This window comes from Juglans regia, chromosome 8, assembly GCF_001411555.2.
Source record: "Juglans regia cultivar Chandler chromosome 8, Walnut 2.0, whole genome shotgun sequence".
Lineage (NCBI taxonomy): Eukaryota > Viridiplantae > Streptophyta > Magnoliopsida > Fagales > Juglandaceae > Juglans > Juglans regia.
The window spans coordinates 5,859,689-5,874,624 of NC_049908.1; the positions used below are offsets into that span (position 1 = coordinate 5,859,689).

At 34.1% G+C, this 14,936-nt stretch overlaps 1 protein-coding gene across 2 annotated transcripts; it reads right to left on the reverse strand.

The window, feature by feature from the left end:
* Positions 1-1,332: 1,332 nt before the first annotated feature.
* LOC109003908 lies at positions 1,333-10,275 on the reverse strand. 2 transcript variants are annotated; one of them, XM_035693535.1, is made up of 6 exons: positions 9,944-10,275; positions 9,551-9,743; positions 7,550-7,636; positions 6,892-7,275; positions 3,503-3,653; positions 1,333-2,441 (listed from the first exon to the last, which is right to left on the reverse strand). In XM_035693535.1, the coding sequence occupies exons 1-6, from the start codon at positions 10,012-10,014 to the stop codon at positions 1,762-1,764; spliced, it is 1,566 nt and encodes a 521-aa protein (XP_035549428.1). In that variant the 5' UTR covers positions 10,015-10,275; the 3' UTR covers positions 1,333-1,761. The 2 variants fall into 2 exon arrangements, with proteins under 2 accessions (XP_035549428.1, XP_035549429.1); XM_035693536.1 differs by lacking the exon at positions 6,892-7,275 and having other exon boundaries at positions 9,944-10,251.
* Between the last annotated feature and the right edge of the window lie 4,661 nt (positions 10,276-14,936).

Below are 14,936 nucleotides of genomic sequence, written 5' to 3' on the forward strand. Positions count from 1 at the left end.
GTAGGTAAATTAAAAAGATTAGTGTTACGGTCACACAAAAATCTATAAACTTACAAACTGATAAGATTTTATATAATATGTTAAATTTATTTTGTTAGATTTATTTTACAATCTAATACATAATATTGAAACATATAAATTTATAAATTTATTTTTATAAGATGTCTTTGTAGCTGAAATATTTTTCATTTAAAAAATCAGAATGTTGTGAAAGCTCTACCCACAGCTGTTGGAAGTCTATAACCTACAGAATGCCAAACAAAGAAGCCTAAAAAATCAGATTGTCTAGATTCTATTAAGGTCTCGTTTGATTATACAGATGAGATGAAAGTTGAATAAAATATTATTAAAATATAATTTTTTAATATAATTTTTGTTTTAAAATTTGAAAATTTTGAATTATTTATTATATTATATGTGAAAGTTAGAAAAAATTATAATGATTAGATGAAATGAAATAAGATGATTTGTGTAATCAAACAATCCCAACTTTTGCACGTACGAAAACCAATCTTCTTAGAGCATTAGCATTGGTCTATGCATATGTATATGCAAAGTTATATTTGCATAATGACCCTAAAATTCTCCACATTGGCTTATGCATATCCAAATATTTAGCTACTTATGAATAGTGCTTATTCAAATTTGGATAACCACTATTCACCCTACAAATTATATTTTAATAATTATTTATCTCTCCTCCCACTCTTTCACACAATCCTTTCATTTTCTCTCTCCTTTAACAACAAAACAAATATTCACTTGCACATTCATTTTATTATTATAATATATTATATATATTTTTTATTTTATTATATTTTTAATATATTATTATTAAAAAAATATATTTTTTATTATTACATTTGTATCATTAATGTCAAATGTATGTAGTGGATATTAATTGTAAAATATATAAAAAAAAATTAATTTTAACAAAAAAATATAAGCCAATGTGAGAATTTTACTTGAATGATAAAGTGGATATGTAAAAGAGGTAATTTTGTATATGTATATGTATAATCCAATGATAATTCTCTTTATTATACTGCATTTCTAATTGGAGACTTGCAGTGGTAACTCCTGCCACCTGAAACCCAGGATTGAATATTTTTTTGGGCCTCCTAATTTTTTGTTTTTTATTTCAAGAAATCTGACCAAATAGTATCACTATTTACTAGCCAGACTATGCCAGGACGGTCCTGGCATGCAATTGCGGGGAATTTCTGTACTTTTAAGCCCTTTTCTTTTCTCCCAGAACCTTGATACACACACAAACACCCAGTCCATTTTAGCATCCACCAGAGGCCTCCAATCATCCTGCATACTCAAATGCCTCCAAGACAATACCATCATCTCTGAAAAAATTAAGAAAAAAAAGTATACCATTGACATGTTTTCATTAAATTTACAATTTCACAGGTTAATTAACGTTCTTCTCCCCTCAATCTCATTGCCAGCCTCATTTTTGCATAAAACCGTCAACTTTTCACTGCATCCATCTGCTATTATTGTTGCCGAATCTAACTGTATCTTGTGTGCACCTCGATTCTCACAGTTATCGAGTGCAGATTGATTGTTACCTCTAACTGGTGAACCGGTCATCAAATTATCATGTACGTTTTGCCCAGCTTCGGCCTGGTTGTCACTTTCAGCTGTCTTCATGTTCAAAGAACTAAAAGAATTTTTAACATCAGCCATTTGCTTTTTGAAATGTGTCTTCAAGTCCGCTGAAAGGGCTTCATCCTCTTTAACTTGCTCTTTCTATGCATGTTGTGAGGCACGAGCTCCATCTTGGACGACTTCTTTGAGTGCATAACCTGACTTGGAAACTTTGATCTCCTCTGCAGTCATAACCTCTTGCTTTGGCAGGACTTCAGAGGGCAGAGTAGAGCTAACAGCATTAGCCTGTTCAGATGATGACAAATTCGATGGTATGGCAAAAGAAGATGAAGCATGCTGAACTGTTGGCAAGACAGCTTTTACTGAACCAGTATGTACAGCAGTATTTGTGACATTGCCAGCATTATAGGAGGAACAAGGTTTGGCTTCAAGTCCAGGACAAATATAGCGGACATTAGTTTGAGTATCTGACTGTGTTGACACACCACCAGGCATAGACAATTTGGTTGAAGAACCATCTGTGGGTTTGAGATGGACAGCACTCTTTGCCTGAGTAGCCTTAATAAATGACGCAGCATCTGACGGAGAAGCAATGCGGGCCCCAGCAGCAACAGCAGTTGCTCTCAACGCAGAATCTGAACCAAGAGTAGGCTTTGTTTTAGGTTTTATGGAGGATTGAGACTTTGATATGGAACCCAATGACCCAATGGCAGAGGATTTTGTAGCATTGGAGCATTCATAAGGCTGGTCTTGGACTTGTAAAACGCTGCTGGGAAGAGCAGGAGGAGGAAGCACAGAGTTCCTGGTTGTATTCATGCCAGCTGTTGCAAATTCAAGAACAGATCATTCAAGTTTTAAACAAGTACATAAAATTAATTGCGTTAGAAAAGGCAAGCAATAAATCATGAGAACGGAAATAAGCATTCACACATATTCATCAAAACTTCATAAATTTGGAAGTTCAGGTAAAGTAGTCTAGTGTAAAGCTTGTAAGCACCACAAATCAATCTTTTGTCCTGGGGCGGTGCTACTCCCACCGCTGGGAGTCCCGCTGGGAGTCCCGCTAGTGGTTGTGGGATTTTTTTTTTTTTGTATTTTTTTACATGTTTTTAACACATTTAAATATTTTTTAAAACATAAAAAAATTCACAATATTATTAAAAAATACTTACTTAATCATTAAGTAAAAAATAATAATAATAAAAAATTAAAAACTCACAGCGGTAGAAACAAATGGTAAGAGTAGTATTTTCCTTTGTCCTGAGATGGTACTAGTTAAAAGCTTTTAAGCACCAAACATCATTATCTTTCTTTTTTATTGGCATTGGGTGTCCGAGAACAAAGTCTCGACTAATTCTGGGGGTGCACAGGTCCTCGACAATGAGTTTCCTCGCAAGTGCACCTCCAGTAATTTAAGAGAAAATTCTCCCAATCCAATAGTCCCTAGAAATTGTTTGCACCCAAGAGGAACCACACATCATTATCTTGTCGTGAGATAGTACTCTTAAAGCTTTTATCAGTCCTTTTTCTGCAAATACGAAAAAAATATAAGATCCCCATACAATTCATACAAATATAGTACTGGATCAAGACCAAAGAAGCTTCAAGATGCTGCCTACCAGTCATAAATAATTATGATTTGAAAACTACATCAGCTGTTGTTGACCCCCCACCACAACCTATGGGATAACTGATTATGTCGGTTTTAAACAGATGTGTCCTCCATGAAAGAGGTGACGCAACCATCAAGTAATCAAGCTATAATATGGGGACAAGACAAAAATATCCAGTCTTGCATGTATATCCAATAAAAGTGAAACAGACAGATAAATCATGCATTGGAAGAATAAAAAATAGGATAAAAAACAGCATAGAGGATTACCAGGGCGTGCTACTGGTAAGTTTCTAATAGGCATATCGAGGGCTAAGGACATTGCATGATGAGCTGCCCGCCATTCTTCAGAAAGTTGTGAGCGAGTGGAGTTAGGCCCCACATTCAAGTTGTCACGTCTCTTCCTAATAATTGCCCACCTCTGGATATGTTGGAAAGATTTTTAACTTTTTGTAGAATAGGGGAAAAAAGGCAAGCAAAAAAGAAAAAGAAGAGGAAAAAGAAAGACAAATGAAACAAGCGAAGGTCTAAGAGTTGGCAGGGGTACTTTCACAGCCTTGACCTACATCCTACCACATGGTCAGGAAATTACACTGATTATCAGTACAACAAAGGTAAGGGAAAACAATGACCACAAAACTATCACCAAGAGATAAATACACGGACTGGGTATTATTCTTATCCAATTTTCAGTATCCACTAACTAAAATCCACACAATAACATACTTAATAGTTCCGTTGCCGGGATTTGAACCCGGGAAAACTGGGTGAAACCCAGGCATCCTGACCGGACTAGATGACAACGGATAATTATATTATAGTTGCCAAGTGCAATCTATATGACATAGAAATATGAATCCAGTATACAATAACATAGTTATATTGATAAAACTCTACCTATATGACATAGAAATATGAATCCAGTACACAAAAGTGTTACAATCTAAGTACTTAAGAACATGATTCCTTCCTATGCTTTTTAATACTTAAGATATTCTCATTGTAAACTTAGAAATATACCATAAAAAAATAAAAAGTTATATGGGTTTATGAGTTTATATGAGTTGAACTGAGTTTACATGAGTTTGGCTCGTTTAATTAAAAGAGCTTAAATTTTATGTTAAAAGACTTGGTTTGTTTTATTAGATAAAACCAAACTCAAGTCAATTTATACAAATTGAGCTCAAGCTGTTCATGAATAGCTTGGTTTCTTCAATGCCCTAGGTAAAACCCAACAATTAAGCGGTATGGAAAATCAAAACTCCTTGGTCAATCAAAGATGGGATTAGGGGACTCTAAACACTTTTCTTAATGATTAAGACTGTTCATCCGGGCCGAGTTTTTTCCTGGCCCAGTCCAGAACCCGGATAACCGAGTTCCGGTTAAAGGTTCCGGCCTGGATTTAATCCGGGCCGGTACCCGAATGACTAAACCCGGATATAGCCAATCCGGGTACCGGATTTAAAACCCGGAACCCGGGTTAAAAAGAAATTTCACATTATCAAAATTCGAAAGGGTCGAGACTCGAAACCCTTCTGGACTCTCTCTCTCTCTCTCTCTCTCTCTCGTGCTGAAACCCTAGCTCTTGTCACTCTTCCTCTACTGATCGAAGATTTGTTCCTCGTGGCCGTCGTCTTCCACTTTTTTGCTCCGTCGTCGACTTCTACAATCCAATGTTAGTTTCCTCCATTTCACATACTCTCTCTATGTGTTGGTGCTATTGTTTCGATTTGGGTTGTGAAATATTGTCTCTAGGTTAGTTCTTCTTGACAAACCGAAGGTTCGTATTTCCTTCTTTGGGAAATATCCCCGAAACCCATGCTTTACACTTACAAATCTGTGTTTTTGACAGTGTTTTAGATTTATAAGATTGTGGGAAAGGATTAGGGTCTGTTTTGGGTTTGTTTTTAAACGTGGGGTTTTATTTATTTATTTGGGTCTGTTATGTGCTGTTATTTTTGCTAGATCTACTATTTTTTCTGGTCTTGGCTTGCTTTCTGCGTCTGGGATTTTGTTCTCTCTGTAGATTTTGGGTTTATTTTGATGTAAATGTTTGAATGTAGTAATCTTTGTGTAGTGTTTTCATGGATTAGATATGGATTTGTGAGACCTAGAAGGGAGACGAGTGAAAATATCCATAACCATAGAGTCTCCTAAATTTCTTATAAGATCTGGACTGGGTTTGTGAGATCTGGATTGTGGGCATAAGTTTTAGATGATGTTGAACCCATTTTCTTATAACAGACTTGTTTGGATTATCGTGTAGTTTTTCCCTTTACATCTGGTAGGAAGATATTTTTGGCAGAAAATATAATTTGGTTTTTATTACAGTAAATATATTTATATAGCGTGAGGGGATATTGTCTAATTAAGTTGCTTAATGCGTTTCTTTTCTTTTTTAAGTTGCTCTTGTTGGAATTTCTTGCTCAGATTGTCCCAATTCTGAATATTTTTTAATGTTATTTTTCTTCAGTTTTGTAGTTCAAACTCACAAATATAATTCTGGTTGTCATCAGATTGGATGGTTGTTAATATGTTTCCATCTTTTTCCTCTGTTTCTTAAGGCTACTTTAATGGCAGTGTGTTCTTTGTCCAAGTTACAATATTGATTTGGGTTTATAGTATCTGGTAATTTTGCTTCTGAAGAAAACAGAGCCAAACTCTGTTCCTGATGGTGGGTTTTGATAGTTTTTCTGATAGTTTTTTGTTTGGTTCCATAAAAGGGACTTTTATAAAAGTACACTACTTTTCAAACTCAGCTTAAAGATTTTATGGAAGAAAATTGAAGAAAAAAGAAGAGAAGCAGATGGACCCTGATATTCTAAGAAACCATCATAATCTTCATGATCATCAACACCAGCATCACCAGAACCAGATGAACAAATAACGCAGTGGAATCATTTCAACATGAATTTAAGTTGCATTTAGTTCAACATGAGTTATACAAGTTTATTGCTTATTGCTTGAATTCAATTAATACTATTTTTTGAAATAATATACTGTTTTTCTTTTGTTTTTTATTTGGCAGGATTTAATGTTGCTAGGAAAGGAGATTTGAGGCCTTCAATCAATACAGAAGAAGTTTATGTTATTGCATGTAATTTTGATATGTAATTTTACAATCCACTTTTGATATGTAATTGAATTATTTTTTAAGATGCATTTAGCTAAAAAGGCAATTATTGTTTTAAATATAAAAATATGTTTGTCAACATTTTTTCTTAGAACAATTGTACTAGAATATAGGCTTTTAGATTAAAAAAAAAAGCTTTTCAGAATTTTTTTTTTTTGTTGAAAAATATTAAATACTAAAGGCTTTTATTAAAAAAAAAAAACCGGGTTGAAATCCGGAACCTGGATTTCCGGGTTGTAAAAATCCAGATCATCCGGGTTCCGGCCCGGGTGATAACCCAGGTATACCCGGGCCGAAATCCGGGCCGGGTTTGATACCCGGATACCCGGTTTGGAACCCGGATGAACACCCTTATTAATGATAGCTATGTATAAGGAAATGGCCAAATCCAAAAAAGCCCTCCTAAATGTTAATCCAATGGTGCAAATAGATTTTATGTAAGAATGGAGAAAACACATTGAAGGAAAAGGACATAGGAGGGGAGAACAACTGTGTTAAAAAGGGTTAGTTGGCTAAGGAAAAGAACCTGAGATAGCTGTGTAGCAGTCCTATCACCCTTGAAGTCTCCTCTTAAAATATTTGCCCAATTTCCTTCACCACATTTTTGCACAGCAGCAATCAGTTCCATATCCTCTGCCTCTGACCAAGGTTTTCTTTTCCTTCGAGGAGGCATGCTACTTGCTGATCCATTTGCATCCAATCCTTCTACAGGTGTAGCTGCAGGAAGGGGCATTTTCTGAAGAGAAACAGGAATAGTAATGTTTGTCCCTTGCATTGAGCAAGTGGCTTCTGAGTTTTGTGAAGGACCTCTTGATGACCAACCATTAGGTATATTTATAGTTAATGGAGCCTCAACTATTGAGCTGGCTGGGAGACTACACTCACTTGGTAAACCAGAGGCAATTAATACCTGGATGAAGCAACCATTCCCGGAAAATAAACAGGAGACTAAAATCTATGAACCAGTAATATCAACAAATAATTCAAGCACTAAGATAGGCAAAAATTAAATGCCATCAGATGTGTTAAACATGACATGCCAACTGAATTAAAGTAAATTCATCAAGCAGAATCCACTCCAACCTAGGGGTATACCTAGAGAATACAAAATGAAGGGGTTTTACCTAAAAGTACAAAATGAATACTTCTAAAGCAAACCAGTTTAGGACATTTAGTCAACACACCTTTACACTTGCAGCAGCCTCTGTCGAAGTATCACTGCTAACAGTAGGAAAAGCTTCAACTTCATACTCTAAATCACTATCATCATCCTGCAAGTCGGTGTAATAATGAAATATAAATATGTTAAGCACATGCCAAGTGTGAGAAGCTTATTTTTGGGACAAGATACAAGGTACATTCTGCAACGATTGCAATATCCAAGATTGATTAATTTACACATTGTGTGAGTGAATCATGATAAAGGTACTTGAGTTTTATGTCTCACATCAGTTCTTTATTAGGTGGAACTAGGCTTTCTAATATTTCAAGGGCTACAATTTTCCTTGATTAGTACTATAAGAGTACAGGTGTAGATATGGCTAACGTTTTCCGTGGATCCATAGAGAGGGTATAAAAAAAACCAACCTACTAACATCATGTGGCACTAAGGCACTGTTCTGGGGACAGCTCTTTTGCAAGAGGTGGACACTTTAGTTTATCCAAATACAAAAAGAGTCATATGATAACCATACATATAAGCACACTAGAAGAACCACACACGATTGCCACTTCATTGAAGATATGGTCATGGAAGAAGATGCCAAATTCCATTAAAAAAAAAGACAAAAGTTGCAACCCAAATGTAAAAGATGTATACAAGAGAGACGCCTATTTATAAGGAGAAAAAGCTGCAAGAAAATCATGAAAGCTAGGCCCATTTTTTTTTTATAAGTAAATTATTGAGATATTAATTTATCCTTACTTGCCATTTTCCTTTTTTTTTTTTGTGATACATGGGGAGGGGGGATTCAATTCTTGGTTCTCTCAGTGAGAAACCAAGGTGTTGCCAATTGATCTAAAGGATCTTGGCTTTAAGCCCATTAAAGTCTATAGAAGCTGAACAAAGGAGAAGAGTACTGAAAACGAAGTTTCTGATTCCCCCAGTGTGCATTCACGTCCTCAAAATTACCTCAATTGCTTTCCCTCCAAATATACCATACGAAGCAAGTAGGAACCGTCTTCCAAGAGATAACAAATTTCTCAGGTATTTTAGAAAAATAAATTGCCTATATTTCTAATGTATTCATAGAATTTTGTAAAGAATAAATGGTATAGTGAGTCTAAATGGGTGGAATAAAAATGGCCAAAGTAAACAAATCTTCCATTCTATGCTTTGTGTCTTGATTAGAACACTCCATATGGTATTTCAAAAACATGCAGAATCTTTGGGGTTAAACCAAAATAATATACGCAGGCAATCGTTCACTGGCAGCAAGATGTAACTGGGTTCGTTCTCTTTTTCTCAATACCCATGAAAACACCACATGTCAAAGTATTGGTCTGGATCCACAAGGGGTGTCACTTAATACCAAAAACACTTTTAGAGGATTTACACAATCCTTAAGACACATCACACGTTTAAAGTGCCTCCTGGGTGAGTAGCACGCAGCAGTTAGCAGGCAATAATAGTTTTGCATATAACTTTGTTTTTTATAGGTAAACTGAAAGACGCGCCAGATAGGGTCGAACCTATGACCTTCTATAGTTTTGCATATAACTTGACTATTATTAGATGTATAATATACATGTTTTCTCATAAACCCCATTGCGTCACAACAAGCCACTACGCCAACCAATTTACTTCGACCATCAGCCTTGAGCATTGAAATACTCGCGTGGCCTGATTTAGATAGTGAGACGAGATTAATTGAATAAAATATTATTAAAATATAATTTTTTTAATATTATTATTGTTGTTTTAAAATTTGAAAAAATTGAATTTTGTATTATATTTAATATGAAAATTTAAAAATATTATAAAGATAAAATATTATTAAAATATAATTTTTTTAATATTATTATTGTTATTTTAGGATTTGAAAAAATTGAATTTTGTATTATATTTAATATAAAAATTTAAAAAAATTATAATGATAAGATGAGTTGAAAGTGTTTCTGTATCCAAACATCGAGGCCTTAGTTAGTAAATGAATCACAAATTCAGGGAAAAGCGGCAGACTGACCAGAGGATGTGCTCCATATTCCAATTTACCGAGCAAAGCGTGGCGATAGGCTAAATGGCGCCATAGAATCTGATACTCCCGAGCATCAGAAATTCCAGTTGATGTATTCTTCACCAAGGCGTTCCAATCAATCTTAACATCAGGACAATGCGCCACTTCCTGAAGCAACGCCAGCACTGTCGTCGCCGTATACCTGAACAATCCCAGAACCGCTCCACGACATCAATTTTAACATCCAACACACACACACGATCCCAAAATTAAAATATATAAAATAGAATAAAGATCCACGAAAACGTATCGCCCTGAAGAAATAGAATATATATACATATATATATATATATATATATATATATATCAAACATCATACACAGGAGAGAGAACGATGGGGACCTTTGTAGGAGAGTGGAGATGTCTTCTTCGCTTAAGGATCCCTTCATGAGTTTCTTGGTTTTCTCAACCATTCTTCTTCTTTTTGTAGTACAGCAATGGCTTGTTATGGGTAGAGAAAATCAGCGCGGAAATCTCCCAAAAAAATTTCTATTGAGGGGAAATAATTTGAATTGAAAAAGTTTGCTAAGACACTCGAATCTAAACATTGAACCCTAAAATATTTCTAAATCCCTAAAACCTAGAATGAGTTTCAGTTTCAATGAGAAACTGAGACAGCGCGAGGGAGGAGGAAGGGGAAGTCTAGTCAATCAGTTAAACTTAATTAGTTCAATGAGTTCACAGCTGAGTACCGCTCGGTTTTATTTATTTATTTATTTAGTTAAAGAGAGTGATTATTAATAAAAGTGTGTCTTGGTTTTTTAATATTTAAAAGTATTAAAAAAATATTTTTAAAAAATGAAAAAAAAAAATGAAGGACGCGCTCAGCTTGTACTGTTGTTTTATTTAGAGAAAGAAAAAGGAAAGTACAACCCATTCACTAACAATTGATAATATATTTTATAATATAAAAGTAAAATAAGCCTGCTTGATATTCTCCAGTTAAATCAGAATAAAATTTAATTAATGAAAAAAATATTCGTTCATTAAAGCATATACCCAATCAATTTACCTGAAGCATACCGAATTAAACTCGATTCGAATAAGATTTATTAAGATTCACTCGTTTATGTTTGAATCGACTTGATAAAAATTCATTAATGAATTGATAAATATATATATACTTATGTATATATACATACATATATATTAGTTAATAATATAAATATAACATATTTTATAATTAAATATATAGTATGTAACCTAATTATTTATGCCTAATCAATTTTGCATACAAATTGAATATACTTTATAGTTATATTTTATAATTTATATAATAATTAATTGATAAGATTTAATAATTTTATATAATAATATGTGTTGGAAATATATGTGAAATGTTAATATATACCATCATATTAAATGTATGTATTAGTAATTTATCTAAGCATGTAATATATTGTTATTATGGATAACATCAACTAGTTACATATTAATTATTTATAAATTTTCTAATTTTCTAATTCAATAGATGTTATATTTATTAATTATACAACTTCTATTAAATTTATATTTATTTTTTATTTATCTAATTTCTTAATTATTGAATTTTATTTAAAAAATAAACAATTTAAACCGAGCTCGAGTCCGAGCTGGCAGCGCAGTGGAATTTTAGCTCACTGAACCAAGCTTGAAGCATCTTTGTAATTTGCTACTATGCTGTTCCTAAAAAATGAATGCGGTTGGAGAGAGAGGATGCAAAGATCTTGCATCGCAGTTAGATTTAATAGGAAGCCATGTTTCAGTTTCCACCATCATCTTTGTCTCAATCTGCTGCAACAATACCGGGACTGGGAGGGCAGAAACATACCAACCGAAGGTGCTTGCTTGGGCTGGAAGATAAATAAATCGACTGCTACATTCGGCCCCTGTGCTACAAAACAGCCATGGATAGAAAATGAAAAAGTGGAACTGCCTCCAGTGCTCCACCACCTATAGTTCTTCCGTTCGGAGTTTCTTCACTATAGCCTCGGCCTCTGATGAATCCACACTTTTTCAAAAATAAATACTTACTTTTTTAAAATTTACAATAAAAATAATATTAAATCATCTATCTCTTTTTCAAAATTTTTTTCTCATTTTTTAAAATCTAATAAAATATTTTAATAAAGACTATTTCATTACTATTTACAAAATTCTAAAATATTCCAAATGTCCAAATGAGCCCTCAATTTCAGAACCTCTATTAAGTACAACATATTATACAGATCCAATACTCATTTAACATGACGAGGAGTGAGAAAGAAGGAGTGCAGATAAAAAAAAATCCTGGAAGATTATGTATACAACAGCCATTAAACAAAACAAAGGACGAAATGCGACTATAGGCAAGAAATCTGTATTATATTTCACTAAACTACACCAGGTCAAGCACTTCTCTCCATATTTACTCCCTTTTCAGACTCAGGGTTCTCTAATGAAAGGGTTTATTGTTTTATACAGTATGGTATGAAAGGGAAAAGCCATGATATTACAATCGAATGCTAAGCTTTTTAGCATAATCATCTAAGATTCCATTTCAGGCCTACAAGAGAAAATATATAAACACAAAATCCATTAGCATTCAGATTGCCCAAGTGATAAAATCTATTTACTAGTCAAATTCTATCATTTGTGAAGTGGTACACAAAACATCACACATATAAAATGCTAAATGACGCCGAACGGACGCTGCACGCTCTTCCACGCACAGTTTGAAAATCGGAGAGTGAACACACTCTCCACACGCGCCCAGTAAATAGAGAGCGCGTGATACCCACTCTCACAACGCGCGGCACGCGCTAAGGAGGAAAGATCGCGCGTGATACCCACTCTCAACACGCCCCTCACGCGCCTAGGGGAGGAGAAGAGCGTGAATCCCACTCTCAGCACGCGTATCACGCGCTCCAGAAAAGTTTCAGCGCGTGATGTCCAGGCGCACGTGGGAGGCCTTGGCGCGTGACTTACACGCGCAAGCATCTAGCCACGAGATCGCGTGTGAGCTCACTCTCATCACGCGCTACACGCGCCAAAAGATGAACGAGCGCGTGATAACCACTCTTACTACGCGCCAAACGCGCCCGAGGAAGACCTCGCGCGTGAAACCCACTCTCACCACGCACTGAACGCGCCAAAAGAAAAACGAGCGCGTGATACCCACTCTCACCACGCGTCGAACGCGCCAAGAGAAGGAAATAGCGCGTGAATCCCACTCTCACCACGCGATACACGCGCTCCAGAGAAGTTTAAGCGCGTGAATTCCACGCGCACGTGTTATCTGAGAGCGTGACTTACACGCGCCTACGCTTTTTTGTCATGCCACACAACGCACGCGCGACAGAGTTCTTGTTTTGGTTCTTTTGCTATTTTTTTATGCTATATGTGTCCGATTTTGATGAAACAAGACTCGTTTCTAACAAAATCAAGGATTCCGAACCCAACGATACTGTCCGTTTTATGATATTCCATCTCAAAGATTCATCATGTACTTGCATTTTTTATATTTTAGAATTAGGCTAAATTCACGGAGGTTTCAGCATCAGGCGCTATGAATAAAGCTGACTACCTCAAACGTCTTTGGAGACCTCGGATAGAGGATCTCTAGAACTGTAAAGATCTGTCTGTGACCCCATAGAAGATGAAGGGAAGAAGTTAGATGAGGTTTATAATTTTTAGATTTTTGATAATTTATAGTTTTTAATTAATTTATGTTAAGATGCATGCTGTATATTTGTGTTTGTGCAATCCCATTTAAAATGGACATTCTGGAAATAAACATCTTATGAGATTGTTATTGTGAAAATTGTGTTTTGTGGCGAATGCTTTCTCTATTTCGTGTCTGGAATCTGGGTTTGTCCCGTTCGAACGTTATAATGTTAGTTCGAACAGGATCTTGTGGGAGTAGAATATTTTTCGAACAGAATCATAATATAACAAAAATTATAAAAATATAAGATATAAAAATATAGATTAATATAATATAATTACAAAATACTATGCACTAAAATTAAATTAGAAACTTAAAATATATATATTAACATAGCAATTGTTAATAGTTAAATTAATGTATAAAACTTATAAAAAATGTAATTACAAAATAATATAGTATAATTACAAAATATTATGCACTAAAATTAAATTAGAAACTTAAAATATATATATATTAACATAGCAATTGTTAATAGTTAAATTAATGTATAAAAGTTATAAAAATCTAATTACGAAATAATATAGTATAATTACAAAATATTATACACTAAAATTAAATTAGAAACTTAAAATATATATATTAACATAGCAATTGTTAATAGTTAAATTGATGTATAAAACTTATAAAAAAATGTAATTACAATATATTATGCACTAAAATTAAATTAGAAACTTAAAATATATATATAACATATCAATTGTTAATAGTTAAATTAATGTATAAAACTTATAACAAATTTAATTAAAAAATAATATAGTATAATTACAACATATTATGCACTAAAATTAAATTAGAATGTAGCAATTGGTGATTAATTAGGAATGTAATGTTGCAACGTATTTGTGATTTAGAATGTGATTTCATTGTATAATTGTATTAGGAGTTAGATAGTTTTGAATTTTAGGGTTATTTTTATATGTACTTAAATCTTAGACTCGTTCGAGAGTTATGGCCAAATATTCTCTTAAAGAATGTTTGAGTACAACTTTTGAATTATCCAAAATGGACAGTTTGAAATTCTATCATCTATACGACAGATATATTCAGTTTAAACTCTTGTGTTAGTCAATTAAAATTTTGGTTAGCGATTCCTTACATTCTTCGGGTATGTGGTCTGTAAGTTTCTTGACCCATTAATAGGGTTGACGACTTATCATGACTAGCATACTTGGAGAATAGTAGGGAAATGCTGCCGAAATTTGTACTAACATTAAAATTTAGGACTGAGTATATATGCGATATAGATAATAGTCTCTCGAATGGAATATGATCAACTACCTTATAAAAATTGGCAATTGTTGATAATGTTTATCCCATGAATTTTATGTTTTTTGATAGACATCCGACAAGTAACGGAAATACAATGGATAAAAGTTGGATGCTACTGGGAGATAGACTTGGGCAAGACTATAAGGAGTATGCACAAGGGGTGAAGTTTTTTATAGAGTTTGCTCGCATAAATGTTGACAGTCGAGGATTTATAAGATGTCTGTGCAAGAAGTGCAAAAATCTTAGTTCTTGGTGGTAGTGGAGGATCATTTATTTGTAAATGTAATTGATCATAGATACTCACCTTAGGTCTTACATGGCGAACTATTTCCCAAAAGAGTTAGATTTAGCAGTCAGACCAATCACATGGAGGAGGGT